The sequence below is a fragment of the Mytilus galloprovincialis genome, chromosome 5, assembly GCF_965363235.1.
Source record: "Mytilus galloprovincialis chromosome 5, xbMytGall1.hap1.1, whole genome shotgun sequence".
Lineage (NCBI taxonomy): Eukaryota > Metazoa > Mollusca > Bivalvia > Mytilida > Mytilidae > Mytilus > Mytilus galloprovincialis.
In genome coordinates, this window is record NC_134842.1 from 60,216,593 (window position 1) to 60,236,740 (window position 20,148).

General features: G+C 32.8%; 1 protein-coding gene across 2 annotated transcripts; it reads left to right on the forward strand.

Annotated features, from left to right (window-relative positions):
* Positions 1-1,518: 1,518 nt before the first annotated feature.
* Positions 1,519-19,919, forward strand: LOC143076163 (IQ motif and ankyrin repeat domain-containing protein 1-like). 2 transcript variants are annotated; one of them, XM_076251847.1, is made up of 6 exons: positions 1,519-1,580; positions 6,822-7,016; positions 9,118-9,193; positions 10,717-10,851; positions 13,653-13,781; positions 19,679-19,919. In XM_076251847.1, exons 2-6 carry the CDS (start codon positions 6,836-6,838, stop codon positions 19,833-19,835), a joined length of 678 nt encoding a protein of 225 aa, XP_076107962.1. In that variant the 5' UTR covers positions 1,519-1,580; positions 6,822-6,835; the 3' UTR covers positions 19,836-19,919. The 2 variants fall into 2 exon arrangements, with proteins under 2 accessions (XP_076107962.1, XP_076107961.1); XM_076251846.1 differs by having other exon boundaries at positions 1,539-1,667.
* The last annotated feature ends 229 nt before the right edge of the window (positions 19,920-20,148 follow it).

The window sequence follows — 20,148 nt, forward strand, 5'->3', positions numbered from 1 at the left end:
TTTGACTTACCACTAGTAGTTCAAAATAAACTAGACCTAATCTCAAACTGATACATTGTTGACGCCGCGGTCGCCGCCGCCGACGCCGGAGACAGCATACCTATGTCTCGCTTTTTGACTTCGTCAAGAGACAAAACTTTAAAAAAAAAAAACATAACTTTGTGTTGGATTGAAATGTCCTTCTCGGGGGATAGCCTGTTCTTTCAACCTAAAACACGTTAAATTCCGCATACTATTCTTTCATCCTTTTTTGGGGCGTAAATCACCTATTTTTAAGACATGGTATCACAATATATGAAAAACGAGATATTGATAAAAAAAACTTTTTTTATTACTAGTTCGAATCGTAAAGTTTTACTCTTTCAATCCTTTTTTAAATTGGCCTTTCTGTGAAAAAATAATCAAGGGAGATAGGCCCAATCTCTTTTAAACTTTCAAAATGCAATTTTTTGGAGCGCTTAGGTTATTGAAAGAAATTTCTTTTATCCTGCAATTGGGTGTCCTACTATACAGATACAGCCCTACAGATATCGCTATGCTGTATCTGTATACTATACAGATTTCGCTTTGAAGCTCCGCCCACTGTGGGACTGAGTATTGTTTGAACCTGTGTGACCTCAGAATGTGTATTCCAGTTTCATACCAATTACGATGACAATTGTCGATTGCAAAACTAGAATGTGTATGATTGTGTTACAAAATAAACCATGTCAATTTCAGCATGCACGTTTAGTGAATGTCAAGTCTGAAGCGTAGGACAACTCGTACACTTATGTTTCAAATTTGACAATGTTTTGTTATTTGATTTTACTGTTGAAATTAGTTGTTATGTTAAAATAGATAATTATTCACCTTGAGCAATGTATTACTGTTGACCATTCAAGATTCTTTTTTGCGAACCCGTCTTCAGCGTAATGTGTGATTTTGATATTACTACGCGGGCCTCAAGGGATTACAAATCGTAAATAAATGCTTAATATGTTAGTTTTTGTGTCTTTCAAAACACAAACAATATACAGAATTAATTGCAGGATAAAGACAATAACTGTTTAGTGTCTTTAAATATCAATTGTATTTGTACTCGGCTTGAAACAGGTGTAGTAGCTCGCTAAAAGCTCGCATACACCTTGTTTCCTAGCCTCGTACAAATACAGCTGATATTTAAAGACACTAAACAGTTATTGTCTATATATCAGACCTGCACTTAATTCAAGAAAGAAATACTTGGAGCAGTTATTTCGTTTAAAGATTTTTTTCTATCAGACATACACTTAAATAAAATAGGTAGTTACATGAAATTACTTTCACGTGAAACAAAAACGAAATTCCATCAATGTTTGTCAAAGTTATAATTTGATTGTAAAATAATACTGGTCATTACAAAGACTTCCAAAACACACTCTTTTCTGATTTTTTTAATTAATCATGTTGAAACAAGAAACTTTTATGATACGATCAAATTATACAGATGTGTATTCACGATTGACCATTTAAATCCTAAATTAGAAGGGGATTTTATAAACCAGTACACATAATGATTAATTTTCCCAAATATATAGGTGTTTAAATTCAAGATCAATGTGAGTATATAAAAGAATTTTACATTGTGTGGTTGATATTGATTATTGAAAAAGTCAAAAACGAGAACAGGACAACAAGTGATTTATGTAAGTAATGAATACTATCATGATGATTGAAGTTTAACGTAAAATATTCTTAACTTACTGAATATACCATTCTGGAAATTACGCATACGCATATGAAGCTTATGTGTAATGAATTTTTAGCTTCGCTATTTCGGATAAAATGGCGATGTTTTTATGACAAAAGGAGAAGGTCCGGTAAGGACCGATTTTGGCCTCAAATTTCAGGTTCATCTGATTAATGATTTTGACCACTTTTTAAACACTTAAGTGTCTATTTTATTTGAATCAATTAGTTTTTGTGAAAGATTTTAACTGATTTAATCATAAAAAACGCACCGATTGAAGCTGAAATATGAAAAATCTACCAAATATGCCAAAAAATGTCACCTTTCAGATGTTTTTTGTCAAAAATGAAAATGGCCGCATCCGTGTTCATCCTCAACCTTTATATATGTTATGTATTATCATAAAATACAACTTACATTTTAATATTAAGAATGAACACGAATGTGGCCACTTTCGTTTTACACGAAAACCGTCTAAAATTCAACTAAAATGCTAGAATTGGGAAGATTTCAGTAATTTAGCATGACTTTGTGGTGCTAGTACCCGATATATTTTCATTGTATTGTCAAAAACAGCTCATATTTATGTAGCAGAAGCATTCTTCTGTCCAATAAATTACTAAAAGTTTACATTTGAACAATTTTGTAAAACTGCTATATTTTGGGACCAAAAAGGGGTCTTACTGGACCTACTCCTTTGTTCTAGGTTCAGACAAAGCATGACAAGACCTAGATATTCAATAATTAAATGCATTTTATGTTTCAGAAAAACTAAAAACACTTTTTTTTTGTTTTCCCACAATGGTAACTGCAACAAATAGCTCAAGAAACTGAAAAGGTCTATGTGACGATTTCGGTCTAATCTAAATGGTCGGATTGTTGAAATGGTTGAAATTTGAATTCAGTACACAAGATATAACTGTAAAGTGCTGTAGATAAAATAAGTACATCGAGAAACTGAACAAAAACAAAACATGACGAAATGAAATGCAATGAAACGACATATATCGACACGAAACATGACGAAACTAAACAAAATGTTGATGGTTAGAAAGGAAACGAAAAAGGGTAAAACGTAACACAACATGCAGAATGAGAAACAAAAACAAAACATGTATTTTAAGAAATGACGCGTTGACAATCTGTGTGACGTCTAGCATTAATCCTGACTGGTGCTGGTTATAATGGAAAATATGATGCTTTCTCCATTACAAAAGTGAAATAAAAGAGTTAAGATGTTTTTATTTTGTTTCTTATCTGTTCAAAGTCAAACAATAAAACCGTTTACCCTGTTCAAATGTTTATGTAAGCTTAACACAAAAGTGCTTATTTTAAATATATTTTGAACTTCTGGAATCCGCTTTCTATACCCAAGTCCGCAGGACAAAATTATATTGTAAATATCCGTTGTAATTTATCCAAATTTTCTTAGCAAAAAAAAATATCCTGCTTCTGTGTAGGGAAGGTCCTAAAAAAGTGCTGTTGACTTTTTAAAAGACGTTAGTCCCATTTGAAATGTTACAGAATCAACAGACAAAGAATTGTATCCAATACGATTTGTGACTCCTCCTTTACTTTTGGCTTTTCAGTTGGATGTGATTTTTTTTAATCAAGGATATTAAAGGGAGATAAATAAAAAAATCTAAAGTTTGATTTTTTTCAATCATTTATGAAAGTGATACAGTGAAATAATAATTCGCTTTTAGCAGCCAGTATGGTTCAATTTTGTAAAATTAAGCTAAAAATTATTGATGATCAATTATTCACTTGCAAGTGAATATTTCGACCTCATTGAATCCGTATTTATGTGAACTTAAATTTAACGCGTTAGCTAGATATGGAAAACACATGAATTGTGTGTGTTCGGTTATTTAAATGAAAAGAATGTCAACATTGACCTATAATATATGACCATCGAAGATCATCGGAAGTCAACTCGATAGCTGATTACATTGTAGATGGCATCAAAACTAAAATACATATTAAATGAAACGAAGCTACATGTTATCGAGCTACCCTGTAAAAAAAATTTATTTTAGACTTTTTATAATTTGGATTAATGTTTTACATGGTTATAAATCAAATATGAGAATTTTAGTCAATTTGAGAATTCGACAGCTAGTGCCCCTTAAAATGCACACCTTCCCCCAAAAATTTTGTCAACATAAACAGTTGCTTTAATTTAAAAGGATCATCAGGTTTGGCGACTTTTTTTTTATGACAGTTAATATTTAATTGGTATATTTCAGTTGTATATATACGAGGTTAGACATTCTAACCATTGTACCTCTTTAATATTTATGCATTGTCTTCAATACATTTTGACTGCCTGGATAACAAAACATAGATTTTATTTTCATGCCCGAATTTAAAAAACGTACAAGAATGTAACAGGGTGTGATCAATTGCAAGTCAATGTATGACTTTCAACTATGATAACGAACAAAAACCATAACGTATATTAACTACACAAATAATAAAAGTACTGAAGTACTGAACATCAGATGAGTGGACCGTAAGCTTTGATAGATGGTCACAAGTACTGGTCCGAGAAAAAAATCACATCTCTACACTCGAAATCTAGATTAAGGTATATACCAGATATGTTTTTTTATAAAAAAAAAATCGTGTGAGGATGATGAATACATCACAGGGAATTCAACCTCCACTGACGTAATAACTATTTTATTGTAGTGATATATAATCATTTGTTATCGGTATACTCTGGTTTGTTGTTATATTTTGTATTAAGTGTTGTTTAATTTTTGTAAAACAGTTATATATATGTAACTTTAATTTACAGAAGTTTATTTACAAATATTATATTTTTTTTTCTATAAGTATCTTTCTTGGACGTAGAATCTTTAAGCTGCTTGAATGGACTGCACTCTTTTTCAACTTCACTAAAATCTGATAAAGACATTTCTATAGCAACGGTAAAACGCTAATGAATATGCATTAGCTGAATTAATTACTTTTTACATTTTGAACGCGCACAACGTCATAGAAAAGAAAAGATGTATATTCCGCAAATTATCTTTTTTTAATTATTCGTCGTCAGACTCGTCTAGGTGTCACAATGACGTAACTCCTATTTCCCCCTTCATGTTTTGTAATTGAATATGAAGCTTGAAAGTGCAATATCATAAATATTTGACTGAAGTATAGAAAGTTTTCGAATTTATTGACACAAAGAGCAATTCTTTGTTCTCTTGTATTTTGAATAACATGTGCTTTCAAACATCTTTGTAGGAGCAGAACACAATGTAATAAAATGTCACAGTTTCTATATTTCTATAAAATGTCATAGTTTCTATATTTCTATTGGAGACAGACCATCTATAACCATGTATATTGGATTTCTGTAACATCTACAATTTTGCAATGCATTATTTGCTGAATTTACTCATAGACCGAGTTTAAATAATACCCCAGTCCCACTAGGCCACGATCGTACTACGATCTGTGAAAAAAATGCAAATTTTGATGATCGTAGTGCGATCGTGTAGATCGCAGTAAGGTCGTATCACGGTCGTGGTGAGGTCTTCAAGATCGTGAAGAGCGTGGCCAACTTTGAACATGTTCAAAACAATCGTGGTGCGGTCGTGGCGAAATCAGGTCGTAGTAGAAGCGTATTGAGAGCGCACTAAGATCGTAGTAAGATCGCAAAGGTCGCTGTACAATCGTAGTGAGAGCGTAGCGAAAGCGTGATTCTATTCGGAGAGACTGCGCTACGATCGCACAGCGACGTTATCACGACCTCACTACGACAATCACGTTCTCACTGCGACCCAACTACGCTTCCACTACGACTATACCACGCTGTTCACGACCATAGTACGATTCTAGCACGCCCTTGCCGTCCTCATCACGCTCTTCTTACGACCTGACTACGTTCACACTACGACCATCATTCTCATTGTCATTTTCACATAAAATATATAAAAAAAGCTCCCTACATTTTGTTTGTTTGAATGTAATTATCCATTTGCCCTAACGGCTCAACCATGCTTCTCGTTTTTATATAGATTGGACCGTTGGTTTTCCCGTTTAAATGGTTTAACACTAGTAATATTTTGGGTTCTTTATAACGTGCTGATTGATGTGAGCCAAGGCTCCGTGTTGAAGGCCGTACCTTGGCCTATAATGGTTTACTCTTATAAATTGTTACTTGGATGGAGAGTTGTCTCATTGGAACTCATACCACATCTTCCTATATATATTGATACATCTATGTCACCTCTGCTATCGTTCACTAAAATATCGTCATTGAGCTTTATGGACCAGCAATAGGTTGTAATTTAGGTTGGATTGGTCGATCCGACATCTCTGCTTGATCAGGATTCGTTACTTTACTCCCTCTGCCTCTACATCAACTCCTACCACCATGCCCACGTGTTCTGGTAGATTTTGGTGGCATGACTGTATTGTTTCCGAGAAATCTACGATTTAATCAGAAATAGAAGGAATAGAACTGTATTGATATAGAACACGATGTTGACGTTATTGCTGAGAACGTAGTAAGATATGAACGTAGTATAATCGTGGTAAGAACGTGTTATAATCGTAGTAACATCGTGTTGCAATCGGATAACTCGTGGTATGGTCGTAGTGAGAACGTGAAGAGCGTAGAAAGATCTTGATAAGCGTAGTGAGGTCGCAGAATAAGCGCGGTGAGACCGTGGTATAATCGTAGCGGGATCTTTGTAGAAGCGTAGAGAGGACGTAGTAGCATCGTGGAAGCAACGAAAATTGACATTTTCATGCCGCTCATACCGCGACCTCACCACGATCTAAATTTATTTTAGATCGCGGTGAGCGTGATGCGATCGTGGTCTAGTGGGACTGGGGCTTAAAGAAAAACGTTTCAGCGTAGCATTACCAAGAAAAATTTGATAACATTTTTAAGCAAAACATCTAAAAACATAGTGGTCCGAGTATACACTCCACTATAAAAATATTTTTTTCTGAACTTCCGGTTGAATAAGTATTTTATAAAGCAATTGGAATTGCAGCAATTGAAACGTATTGATATGAAAAAAACTGGATGCATGTAGAAATATATATAAGTATATAGGGGCTTGAAGTTTTATTTAATTTCTTGTTTTAGTATTGTTATTCATAATGCCACCCAAAAAAGTAGAGACAAAAACATCAAAACCTGCGGCAAAACCAGCAGGAAAAATAAATAGTACTAAAACAGGTGCTACAAAACAAGGATCTACAAGTAAAGCTTCAACAACAACAAACAAACCTACAGATAAAAAAAAGGAAGAGGCGGCACCGGTTAAAGCAGCTATTGAAGGTAAATATGTTGTTACTTGATTTACATATTACTTATATCTCTTTTCTTTATATCGTACACATTGTGGATTTATAAAATATGTCTGTTTGATATTTATGACGGATTCTATGAAACTTTTACATTTTACGAAGTTATTTCACCTGAATTTTTTTTGTTTTTTTCAAATAGGAATTATTAAGGTTTGAGTTCAAAATATGCAACCATTTCCACTGTTTAGATATTTTTTTTAAATTCTATGGTTTAATCGGTCTAGGGAATCAATCCACTGTTTTATCGCATCTCTTGAAATCTATGGGCTTCTCATTAGAACATAAATTTGGACAGAGAATATTACCGCTGTTATATAATTTCAGTCTTAGCCTTTTATTGGGCAAGGGTGGATTTATTGGAACTCTTTGATTATAAACGTACGTTAAACCATTAAACAAGAAAAAGTACAATTGATTATTTAGTGTTCGGGGCATTACAAAGTCGTCTTTTCATAATTAAGCCCCGTTATTATTCCTATTTGGATAAATTAGGCAAATACAATGGTAAAGCATAAGTCATATGAATGTTTTCTTTTCTAGTATGTTAAATAATTCATCATATATAGATAAAAGTATCAACAGCAAAACAAAACAATAAAAAATTCACGAAAAATACAATTTTCCTCCAATCCACGAAAATTGGTCTCCAGAAAAATAAATGTGCAAAAATGGCTACTTCCGATTTTCTCAAGGTCACTTCCGGTTAACATTTTTCAAGGTCACCCAATCTTTTGTTAAAGGTCACATGGCTTTATAATGAACCAAGTTGAAGTTCAATTAACCTTCTATTAAGACATTTCAGGGGCACTAACTCCTATACTATGACATTAGACTGTTTCAGACCAAATGTAACATATCTTCATTATATTAAAGCAAACATTTTGCACTTGTTCTTTTATATATATGTATATATATATAGGTGCCTATAAATAGCAGCACATGACATACAAATCTATGGGAGTGTGGATTAATCAGTACAGAGATTAATTCAATTACACAAATAAAATTATAGATTGCCTAAGAATGTAATTTTAACACACTATTTAGTATGTAAATATAAGAATGTTTAAAATATTTACAAAATGATGAAAATAAACGCAATATTTCGCTAGACAAACTAGCTTTATCAAGCGTGCATCTATCCAGGTGAAATCGGAGATGATAAGAAACTTTTGCAGCTCAATGTACATATGTTGCACTTGGCTGCCTTGAAAATAAGAAAATTTTGCAGCTCAATGTCTATGAGCACGTGCATTTAGCTGCTTTGAAAATAAGAATATATATATCAGTCTAAAGATTTGCACAACGGTTTCGTATTATAACATCTTATATCAGTACCGTTGTGCAAATCTTTAGACTGATATATTTTTTTCCTTATCTGCATAGTATCGCTTATTTTAGACGATCCGGTACATAGTAAATTTGCTGGTTGGTCTTTTTTATAGACTTTTATATATATATATATATATATATCTTTTAGACTTTTATATATATATCTATAAAAGTGTCGGAGAATATGCAAAAACTAGGAAAATGAGAACTTGACCTTGAACTCTGACCTTGACCTTAAATTTATTTTTATGAACACAGGACCTCAAATACACGTACCTTATGTCTGTGATCATTCATGTGATACATTGACATATCACTTATGTCCAATTCAAAAAGGGGAAATAAGTGTCATATGGAGTCTACGAATTGATTCGGTTAAAACTTGACAAATCATCCTGAGGATATAACGATTTAGTAAAATAAATTTGTCGTTTTCTTTTTACGGTTAAGGAGGAGATCTTGCCATAAAGAAAACAGTGTTTGGAGAGATAACTCTAACAATATTAAGTCTTAGACTAAACAGGGTCAGTCTCAAAGCGCAATAACTGTTCGATATCATATGCAAAAAATCCAAGCAACATCTTTCGAAATCACAAAACAAGTTTTGAAATTTGGCAGAAGAAGAAAAAATATTCATAACAAATACAATAGGTCTTTCAAAAATTATTGGAAAGACTTAATTAACTGCATTATGTTTGTTGTTTAAATGATAAATATGTACTTTGTTTTTAATATTACAGTTGAAACCATGCCTATCAAGCAATTAGGAAAAGTACTTGCTCCTGATCCGGGGCATAACTGGTGCAAATCTGGAAAGTATGTTATTATGAATAACTTGGATTAAACCTTTGCAATTGCAAAATTAAATCTCCGCGGAATGTGCATAAAAGGGTGCTTTAAAGGGTTAAACTCGAAACAACGTATCCATAAAAAGTTAGTTATCAGTATAATGATGATCAACAAAATATGCATTCATGGCGTTCCATATTAATACGTCTTTTTGATCAGCAAAGACATAAGAGGCGAAAGATGCCAAAACACAACATTAAAAACTGAATGTAGATTGTTTTGCTGTAGGTTAATTGAATTATATGTTGTTTGCTTGTATACTGATTGAAGATTGAGTAAAGAAACGCTTTATATTTATCCTGTAGAAATGCAATTTCAATGACAATAACACATTTTGGGTGGAATATAAATCTGAATAAACATATATATACAAACTTCGTCTCAAATTGGTATATAGTTTTACACCTTTCTATTTGGCATAGGTAAAAAAAGAAAGGGAAAACAATGGGGTATTTTGTTTTTGCAGTTAATGCTCTTAAGTATATCTGTCTTTTTGACAATAAGAAGAAAGGGAATTTTAATTAGACCTCCGTACAACACAACACAATTATGCAATTTATTGACCAACGGTCCGAAGAACATATCTCTAATTAACGTATACATAAGACAGTGCATGTTTTAAAAAAGAGGTAGATGGTACCAAAGAGAAAATCAGAATCCTTTAGTCGGAAAAAAATTTGACATTATCATGTTGACACAGAGATATGTCTCATATGTTGGCATAAATTCAGAAAAAGACAATATGAGGGACAGCAACATTGCTAATTAATTCAATGACGCTGAACAATGATTGTACTCAAGTTGATGTGACTTTAACTTCATCCAAAACTACCTTAACTAAAACTTTAACCTGAACTTCGCACTATCATTTTCTATGTTCATTGGACCGTGAAATCGGGATCAAAACTTTTATTTGGCATTAAAATTAGAAAGATCATATCATGGGGAACATGTGTACTAAGTGTCAAGTTGAGTGGACTTCAACTTCATCAAAAACTATCTTGACCAAAAACTTTAACCTAAAGCGGGACGAACGCACGGACGGTACGACGAACAAACGGACTGACGAACGGACACAAAGACCAGAAAACATAATGCCCCTCTACTATTGTGGGTGAGGCATTATAATTATAAAAAATACAATATCGGTCAACATGTTGCTGATAAAGGCATTTTGAATTAATATTTCAAACATGCAATTCGGCTCTACAGAGGGATAACGTATTAGGTGCAATGCTTTGCATGTCATAAGTAATGTGTATAGTATTCCCATCAGGATTTTGAAATATGAAAAAAACTAAATTCTTATAAACATACACACTTTCTAATCTAGTTTTTGAAGAACATTTTTTTTGCATGATATTGTGCTTTGGTCATATGTATGCCAAAGACATTTTGATTCAACAAATTAATTTTTCAAAATGACCAACTTTAAGATATGTCTGTCACATGAAATATGTTAATCACCATGATTTCTTTGTCTGTTTCAGATGGCCTTGCTTGTTAGACCCAAGCAGTACAGCTGGAACATTTCTAAGGTACAGGGATACTAATTTTCTACAAGCAGTATCTCCAAAGGAAATGGAAGCAGACCGCATAAGGAAGGCATTACTGGGAGGTCTGAGGTATATCTTATAAGGAAGGCATAACTTGGGGGGCGGGGCAGTGGCGGATTCAGAACTTTTCATAAGTGCGGGGCCCTCTGACTGCCTAAGAGGGGCCCCGCTCCGGTATTACTTAAGTGATTCCCAATAAAACCAACCACTGGGTCGTATGAGGTATATCTTATAAGGAAGGACTTACTGGGAGGTCTGAAGTATATCTTATAACGAAGGCATTAATGGGAGGTCTGATGTTTATCTTATAAAGAAGGCATTAATGGGAGGTCTGAGGTAATATCTCATAATGAAGCCATAACTGGGGAGTCTGAGGTAATATCTCATAAGGAAAACATCACTGGATGGTCCGGGGTAATATCTCACAAGGAAGGCATTACTGCGAGGTCCTAGGTAATATATCATTGTGATTGCATTACTTGGAGGTCTGAGGTAATATCTCATAAGGAAGGCATTACTGGGAGGTCTAAGGTAATATCTCATAAGGAAGGCATTACTGGGAGGTCTGAGGTAATATATCATAAGAAAGGCATTAATGGGAGGTCTGAGGTAATATCTCATAATGAAGCCATAACTGGGGGGTCTGAGGTAATATCTCATAAGGAAAACATCACTGGATGGTCCGGGGTAATATCTCACAAGGAAGCCATTACTGCGAGGTCCTAGGTAATATATCATTGTGATTGCATTACTTGGAGGTCTGAGGTAATATCTCATAAGGAAGGCATTACTGGGAGGTCTAAGGTAATATCTCATAAGGAAGGCATTACTGGGAGGTCTGAGGTAATATATCATAAGAAAGGCATTACTGGGAGGTCCGAGGAAATATATCATTAGGAAGGCATTACTGGGAGGTCTGAGGTAATGTCTCATAAGGAAGGCATTAATGGGAGGTCCGAGAAAATTAATAATTAGGAAGGCATTACTGGGAGGTCTGAGGTGATATCTCACAAGGAAGGCATTACTGGGAGGTCCGAGGTAATATCTCATAAGGAAGGCATTACTGGGAGGTCTGAGATGATATCTCATAAGGAAGGCATTACTGGAAGGTCCGAGGTAATATCTCATTGAGATTGCATTACTGGAAGGTCCGAGATAATATCTCATAAGGAAGGCATTACTGGGAGGTCCGAGGAAATATATCATTAGGAAGGCATTACTGGGAGGTCTGAGGTGATATATCATAAGGAAGGCATTACTGGGAGGTCCGAGGTAATATCTCATTGAGATTGCATTACTGGGAGGTCTGAAGTAATATCTTATAAGGAAGGCATTACTGAGAGGTCCGAGGTAATATCCCATAATGAATGCATTACTAGGGGGTCTGAGGTAATCTGTCATAAGGAAGGCATTAATGGGAGGACTGAGGTGATATCTTATATCTAATAAAAAAAAGCATTACTGGAAGGTCCGAGTTAATATCTATTTGAGATTGCATTACTGGGAGGTCCGAGGTAATATCTCATAAGGAAGGCATTACTGGGAGGTCTGAGGTAATATCTTATAAGGAAGGCATTACTGGAAGGTCCGAGGTAATATCTCATAAGAAAGGCATTACTGGAGGTAATATCTTATAAGGAAGGCATTACTGGAAGGTCCGAGGTAATATCTCATAAGAAAGGCATTACTGGAAGGTCCGAGGTAATATCTCATTGAGATTGCATTACTGGGAGGTCTGAGGAAATATCTCATAAGGAAGGCATTACTGCGAGGTCTGAGGTAATAACTCGTAAGGAAGGCATTACTGGGAAGACTGAGGTAATATATCATAAGTAAGGCATTACTGGGAGGTCCGAGGTAATATCTCATAAGGAAGGCATTACTGGAGGGGGGGAGGTAATATCTGATTTACATTGTATTTCTGGGAGGTCTGAGGTAATATATCATAAGGAAGCATTACTAGGGGGTTGAGGTATGTCTAATAAGGAAGGCATTACTGGGAGGTCCGATGTAATATCTCATAAGGGAGCCATTACTGTGGGTCTGAGGTAATATCTGATTGAGATTGCATTACTGGGTGGTGTGAGGTACTATCTTATAAGGAAGGCATTACTGGGAATTCCGAGGTAATATCTCATTGAGATTGCATTACTTGAAGGTCTGGTGTAATATTTCATATGGAAGGCATTACTGGGAGGTCTGAGGTAATATCTCATAAAGAAGGCATTACAGGGAGGTCTGAGGTAATATCTCATAAGGAAGGCATTACTGGGAGGTCTGATGTAGTATCTCATAAGGAAGGCATTACTGGGAGGTCTGAGGTAATATATCATTAGGAAGGTATTACTTGGAGGTGTGAGGTAATATCTCATTGAGATTGCATTCCTGGGAGGTCTGAGGTAATATCTCATTGGGATATGCAATCGTTGCTTAAATCGATTGCATATTTAATTATGGTGTGAACGCAGTGGTTCAGATTGGACCGATAGAGATCGTTTTGATTAAAGAAAGTGTGAACGCTAACTGGTTTATTTAGATCTATTCAAATTAGATCGATTGAAAAATACTAGTGTGAAGTTGACGAAATGGTCCTCGTAATACTAATTGATATCTTATTTGAACTTTATTCAATTCAATATTTCTGATCATACTTATATTGCATAAATGAACGAAGTGTACTAGGTCTATATTTTAAGGGAATTCATGCTTTAGTTTTTCATATAATTTTTTTGTTTGTTTAAACTAATTAACCATCGTCTTTTTTTTATATACTTAACACACATTCCGAAGATACGAAATAACTGAGGCGGAGACATTTCCCCGGAACTGCAACACTTATAACACTTTTAACATGTAATTCCTTTTTTTAGATATGGCAAACCATTGGTAATAGATTTAGGCGAAATTGACAGATTTGATATGATAACAACACAGATCAATAATATACAGGATGGTTTAATGGAGAAAATTCTGAATAAAAGCATTCTACAGGTAGAAAAGTAAGTTGATTTGTACTTTGAAATGACATTTAAAATTCTAAAAACATACTTTTATTCGAGTCTACATATCCCTGTCTCGTTTGTGATTGTAACACATATTCTAAGGTTTCTGTCAGTTAGATGTGAAAGGTAAATATAATAAATACTCTAAAGGTAAATATAGTGAATACTCTAAAGGTAAATATAATAAATACTCTAAAGGTAAATATAGTGAATACTCTAAAGGTAAATATAGTGAATACTCTAAAGGTAAATATAGTTCTAAAGGTATATATAGTGAATACTCTAAAGGTTAATATAGTGAATACTCTAAAAGTAAATATAGTGAATACTCTAAAGATAAATAAAATGAATACTCCAAAGGTAGATATAGTGGTAAATATAGTGAATACTCCCAAGGTAAATAGAGTGAATACTCTCAAGGTAAATAGAGTGAATACTCTAAAGGTAAATATAGTGAATACTCTAAAGGTAAATATAGTGGAAAACATAGTGTATACTCCCAAGGTAAATAGAGTGAATGCTCTCAAGGTAAATAGAATGAGTACTCTAAAGGTTAATATCGTGAATACTCTAAAGATAAATATATTGAATACTCTAAAGGTAAATATAGTGAATACTCTAAAGGTAAATATAGTGGTAAATATAGTGAATACTCTCAAGGTAATTATAATGAATACATAGTGAATACTCTTAAGGTAAATATAGTGAATATTCTAAAGGTCGATATAGTGGTAAATACAGTGAATACTCTAAAGGTAAATATATTGAATACTCTAAAGGTAAATATAGTAAATACTCTAAAGGTAAATATAGTGAATACTCTAAAGATAAATATATTGAATACTCTAAAGGTAAATATAGTGGTAAATATAGTGAATACTCCCAAAGTAAATAGAGTGAATATTATCAAGGTAGATAGAGTGAATACTCTAAAGGTAAATAGAGTGAATACTCTAAAGATAAATATATTGAATACTCTAAAGGTAAATATAGTGAATACTCTAAAGGTAAATATAGTGGTAAATATAGTGAATACTCCAAAGTAAATAGAGTGAATATTATCAAGGTAGATAGAGTGAATACTCTAAAGGTAAATAGAGTGAATACTCTAAAGGTAAATAGAGTGAACTCTCTAAAGGTAAATAGAGTGAATACTCTAAGGGTAAACAGAGTGAATACTCTAAAGGTAAATATAGTGGTAAATATAGTGAATACTCTCAAAGTAAATAGAGTGAATGTTATCAAGGTAAATAGAGTGAATACTCTAAAGGTAAATAGAGTGAATACTCTAAAGGTTAATAGAGTGAATACTCTAAAGGTAAATAGAGTGAATACTTTAAAGGTAAATAGAGTGAATACTCTAAAGGTAAATAGAGTGAATACTCTAAAGGTAAATAGGGTGAAAACTCTAAAATGTGAGAGAAGTTAACAAAGAATCCTTTTGTGGAACCTTAATTCACTTTGATTTATTTGTTGATTTATTGTTGTTATGCCAATTGCAATGCTATTGTGCTATTTCGTGTCGTCAGGTTTTGTTGTAGGAGGAAATTGAAGTGCCCGGGGAAAACCTCCGACCTTTGGTAGGAAAATCGACTATTCTAGTCAATAAAGATTGGAGACGTTAGCACCTACCGCGTACGGGATCCGAACTCGCAACCTCAGAGTTGACAGGATACATTAGTTCAACTAATAAGAACAGAAATTGATATACAAATGTAGTTATAAATTATATTGCTTACAAAACAAAAACAAAAACAAAAACACATTTCTATGAGGGAATAACTTTATCATAATAAAACCGCTTTAATGGTAAAGACAACGGTTATTGTCTATCAATCATTTTTCCTAAATCCAGCGCTAATATTATGACTGTCTTAGATTTGTAGTGAGTGGTGGTCCTTGTTCCGTAGCGAAATCCTTACTATGACTGAGATAATGACCGGACACAAATAGTTGTACTGTTTTTCAAACTGTACCGCTATTTACAGTAACGCATATGACGACATCAAAACAAAGTTACTTTGATGTATAAAACGTCAGAGTAAACTTGCAACAGTGCTTGAAAATACAATGAGCTTTGCAGTTAATAACTTGTAAAACGGTTTAATCGATTTTCATAGTGTATAGTGTTTTTGTTTGCAAAACTTATAATTCCATACAATCTCAGTTTGATTTCTTGAAACATATTTGATATCTTCTGAAATAATCTAATTAAAAGAAGGTTTTAACATTATGGAAAATATATTTATAAAAACTATTGACCCTTTTGTATAGTATATAAACTCAGAACAGTAATTTGTTTAAAACAGTACAGAAGTCTAGAATATGACTTCATAAATGGATACTCATATTCAAATCTTTACTCCGGCATCTTAATTAACAATATGCCGTGAATATATATATTGACCGTACCATTATTCTTAGCTGCTATTTGATATTGTCACTGATTTGTCTGTTGCGAGACATTTTCAGGCTACGGGTCGTCAGTTTTAAAAAGCAGGCCAAAGCGGACGTACCGCCGACAAAGGGGGATAAGCATTTTTCTAAAAAAAAAAAAAACTCCCCATTTTTTGTTAAAAAGTATGTACTTATATATTATATAATAACTAAAGCATACATCTATAGATATCTTCCGTCTTAAATGAGCAGGATTATTTATGTCCGTTTGTTTATTCGTTGTCAGACATGTGAAATAAGTGATTTAAAACAACCATGCAATTTTTTTTTCATCCTTTTTTTGGTAGAAAAAACTAGCAAAAACAAAGAAATAAAACAAAGGTCAAATGTTGATAATAATCAAAGATTTTATTGTTGTAGCCTCAACATGGAATTATATGTTACTTTTCCAGTTCATATTCATCACAAAATGTTGTTTTGCAAATTAAGTATAACATCAAATAAAAAGGGTGCCATTTTGCTAACTTCATGTGAGTTCGCTTCAGATATGATGGAACACATACTGTGATCTAAACAAAGTTTTTATGTAAGAATGAAATAAACATAAATATTATATATAATTATTTATTACCAATAAACAAAGAAATTTTACAGCAAATAAGGAAACACTGGGATTGAACATATACTCAAAGACCCCAACTTGTACTTTTGTAAAAATTTGGACGAACGAAATTAGGTTTAAGTCATATGATAAGTCTCTAGAAACACAGATTCTTTTTGCTGTACCTGTTCAGCAAAAGTATCTAAATGATAAACTTGCATTCTATGTCGTAGAGTTTTATTAGGAGAAAATGTTTGGGAATGTAATATTTCGATCTCCAATAGGGAGCAGTTTTGAATAAAGAAAGATGCAGGGTATACATCGAAATATATGTCAGTTATAACTTGTCTTTACTAGGGGCTGTCATCAATTTTATCATCAGAACTATCATGTGGTTCTACTTTTGAGTCAACAAAGCCATAAATTGTAAATGTTGTAACCATATTACTTGCATAACCACTGACATGTATTATAGCAATTTTAAAACTTATCGAAGGAACAACTTCTTCATATTTTCATAAAAACCCAAACTATGATGTACCTATCTAGATTAAATAATGAAAATCTAAACCCACTTCTTAATGAAGCCTTTAAATTAACTAAAAGTTTAGATACTAAGGGAACATACTCTTGATATACTCTTGCAAAAAATGTGTCACAAGATATAAATATTGACATTAAACTTATTGAGGAAACTAAAACTTTAAAACAGACTAAAATGTTAAAACTCCAATTAAAAAAGAGTTATATCAACTATTGTCAAACTCTTATTGATGATAAAATAAATAACTTAAACGAAAATAATAAAATATATCTATATAAATTTCTTAAATCTAATATAAATAACCAAATGAAATACTACCTATCACACCCAAGTAAAGAAACAAGAAAAATGTTAACCAAATCTGGAATAAGCGATCATTGTCTCTTAATAGAAACTGGACGATATACCAAAATACCACGAAATGAAAGAACATGTAAAATATGTAATATCTTAGACGATGAATTTCATTTTTTCTTTAACTGTAAAATAAATAAAAATAAAGGAGAAATCTTTCTAAAATATTATATACAAAAATATGTAAATTTTAATACACTTAATTTTACTGATAAACTCGTGATTATACTAAATCCATCAACACCAAATGATATAAAAGCAGTTGTTTCTTTTATTAAAGAGTCATTAGAACTGAGGAAAGGAGAACAGTAACTGTTTTTATCATATCTCTTATAATATTGTCGAGTTTTCATTATGTTTGATCATGTTTGTTTTGTCAATGTATTTGCCATAACCAAAATTGGTTTTTGTATGTTTTGCAAATAAAGAATTATTATAATTATTATCATATTCACTCCTGGTGTCTACCTTTAATCTACAACAAAGTATGGCAAGCTGTATTGCTCAATTCAAAATACATAGGCCTATAATTCCAAAAAAAAAACTCTCATTTATCATTTTGATTTTGGTTTCTAGATTAACCCGTTCTTGGATTGAGAAATAATTCTTTCATGTCATGCTTTATGCCAAGCATCATATTTGTCAATAACTTTTTACCGAGCGTTAGTGAGGTGTAAAATGTTGACAAATATAATGCTTATTAATGTGAATATATATACATGTAATACGTTATAATACGTATCCAAAAGACATCCATTTTAATTTGATGGAGCTAAACGTATAAAAAAAACTCAACCATTTAACAGTTAACAAATGAATAAATACATGTAAACTTAATTTTAGAATGATTTTATTTAATTTCCTAGCGAGCAACTGTTACACCCAGAAAATTGTCCAATTTGATTTCTGATGTTGTAAAAAAAACCAGCTGACGTTGCAATTTCAATTGTGACTTCAATCACGTGCAGGCAATATAAAAAAAGAATCATACATGTATTAGAAGAAATTTTAAATGTATAAATTTCTTATGTAACTCCAACCTTTCTGCATAAAGGTTTTGTTCTTGGGTTTTCAAAAATAATTGCTGTATTCAAGTAGATTGGAAAACTACCAAAATAGTTTTTTAACATTATTAAGGCATTGATTTAAACTATCAAAGATTAGCAAAATCTGGCACTAATTTTCCATTATTTCATAAAGCCTATTCAAAATCTATAAAACTGCACGAGTCGGAGAAATCATCGCGAGAACTTATCAATCATTTCCTTACATCCTATCACAAGGATAAACCAATAGAAAAAAATGCATTTTGTTTGAATTTGAAACATTTCAATAAACAATCAGAAGGAAATCTTTGTACATTTAACTTTTAAATGCATTATAATTTGCGAAAAATATCCTGATATTGTTAAAAAAAAATATGAAGAAAGACGAGAGTCTAACAAGATTCCGCACATCTGTTCAACGTTTACTAATAGAAAAAGGTATATAAGTATCAATAATCCTTCACAAAATAGAGTATTTCAAGGATGTCACTGTACGGCCTTAAACAATGCCTATACCGCATATTCAGCTATTGAAGGCCCCGAAATGACAAATGCAAAACCATTCAAACGAGAAAAACTAACAGTCTTTTTAATGTACAAAAAAGAACAAAAAACAAATATGTAACACAGTAACAAACGATAACCATAGAATTACAGGCTGTTGACTTGGGACAGGCACTTACATACAGAATTTTACGGGGTTATACATATTAGAGGGAACCCAACCCTCCCCTAACCTGGGACAGTGGTGTAACAGTATAATACGCTTCCGTCCAATTTTCGATTGTAGAAAATGATATATTTATATGCATATTTTATATTCATATATGTTTTCCTCTTAATTTCACAGTGAGTCTGTGTTTTTCGTGTTTTTTATGTATATGTGTCACATCTTTATGTTTAGTTAAATGGAAATAAAGATATCCATTACCGCTTTTCTGTATGTTTGTAGTTTCGAGACATTGGTTAAAGAGGAAGACGGCGATGAGTATAAACCGGACAAATTTACTGGAGGAATGGCAGACCAGTTTGTATTTCTTGTGATCATTGCTGGCGAAGTACCCCCACCAGACGCCTCCAACAAAATGTTTTATATATTGGTCAACTGATCTATATGTGAAATATGACTTTGAAGTGCAATAGATGTTTTTTTAAATTGTTAATGACTATTTATCTGCACATAAATAAACGAAGTACAATAAAAAAATGTTCTGGTCTTATGAAGACCAAACATTAAAATTCAAAAAATGGAAAGATAACGTGTAGTAAAGAGAGGCGAATAATACCAAAGGGATATTCAAACTCAAGTCGAAAATAAACCCACAATACAAAGGCAAAAACAGAAATGTTCTACCCCTGAAACTTGTGACATACTGAAATTGAAACATGCTTTTCATGACAAGGTATAGATAATAATGTTCT

Coding starts and splice junctions, on each gene's coding strand:
- LOC143076163 (XM_076251847.1), top strand. CDS start 6,836: ATGCCACCCAAAAAAGTAGAGACAAAAACATCAAAACCTGCGGCAAAA. Junction 7,017..9,117: donor GGTTAAAGCAGCTATTGAAG/GTAAATATGTTG, acceptor TTAATATTACAG/TTGAAACCATGCCTATCAAG. Junction 9,194..10,716: donor AACTGGTGCAAATCTGGAAA/GTATGTTATTAT, acceptor TGTCTGTTTCAG/ATGGCCTTGCTTGTTAGACC.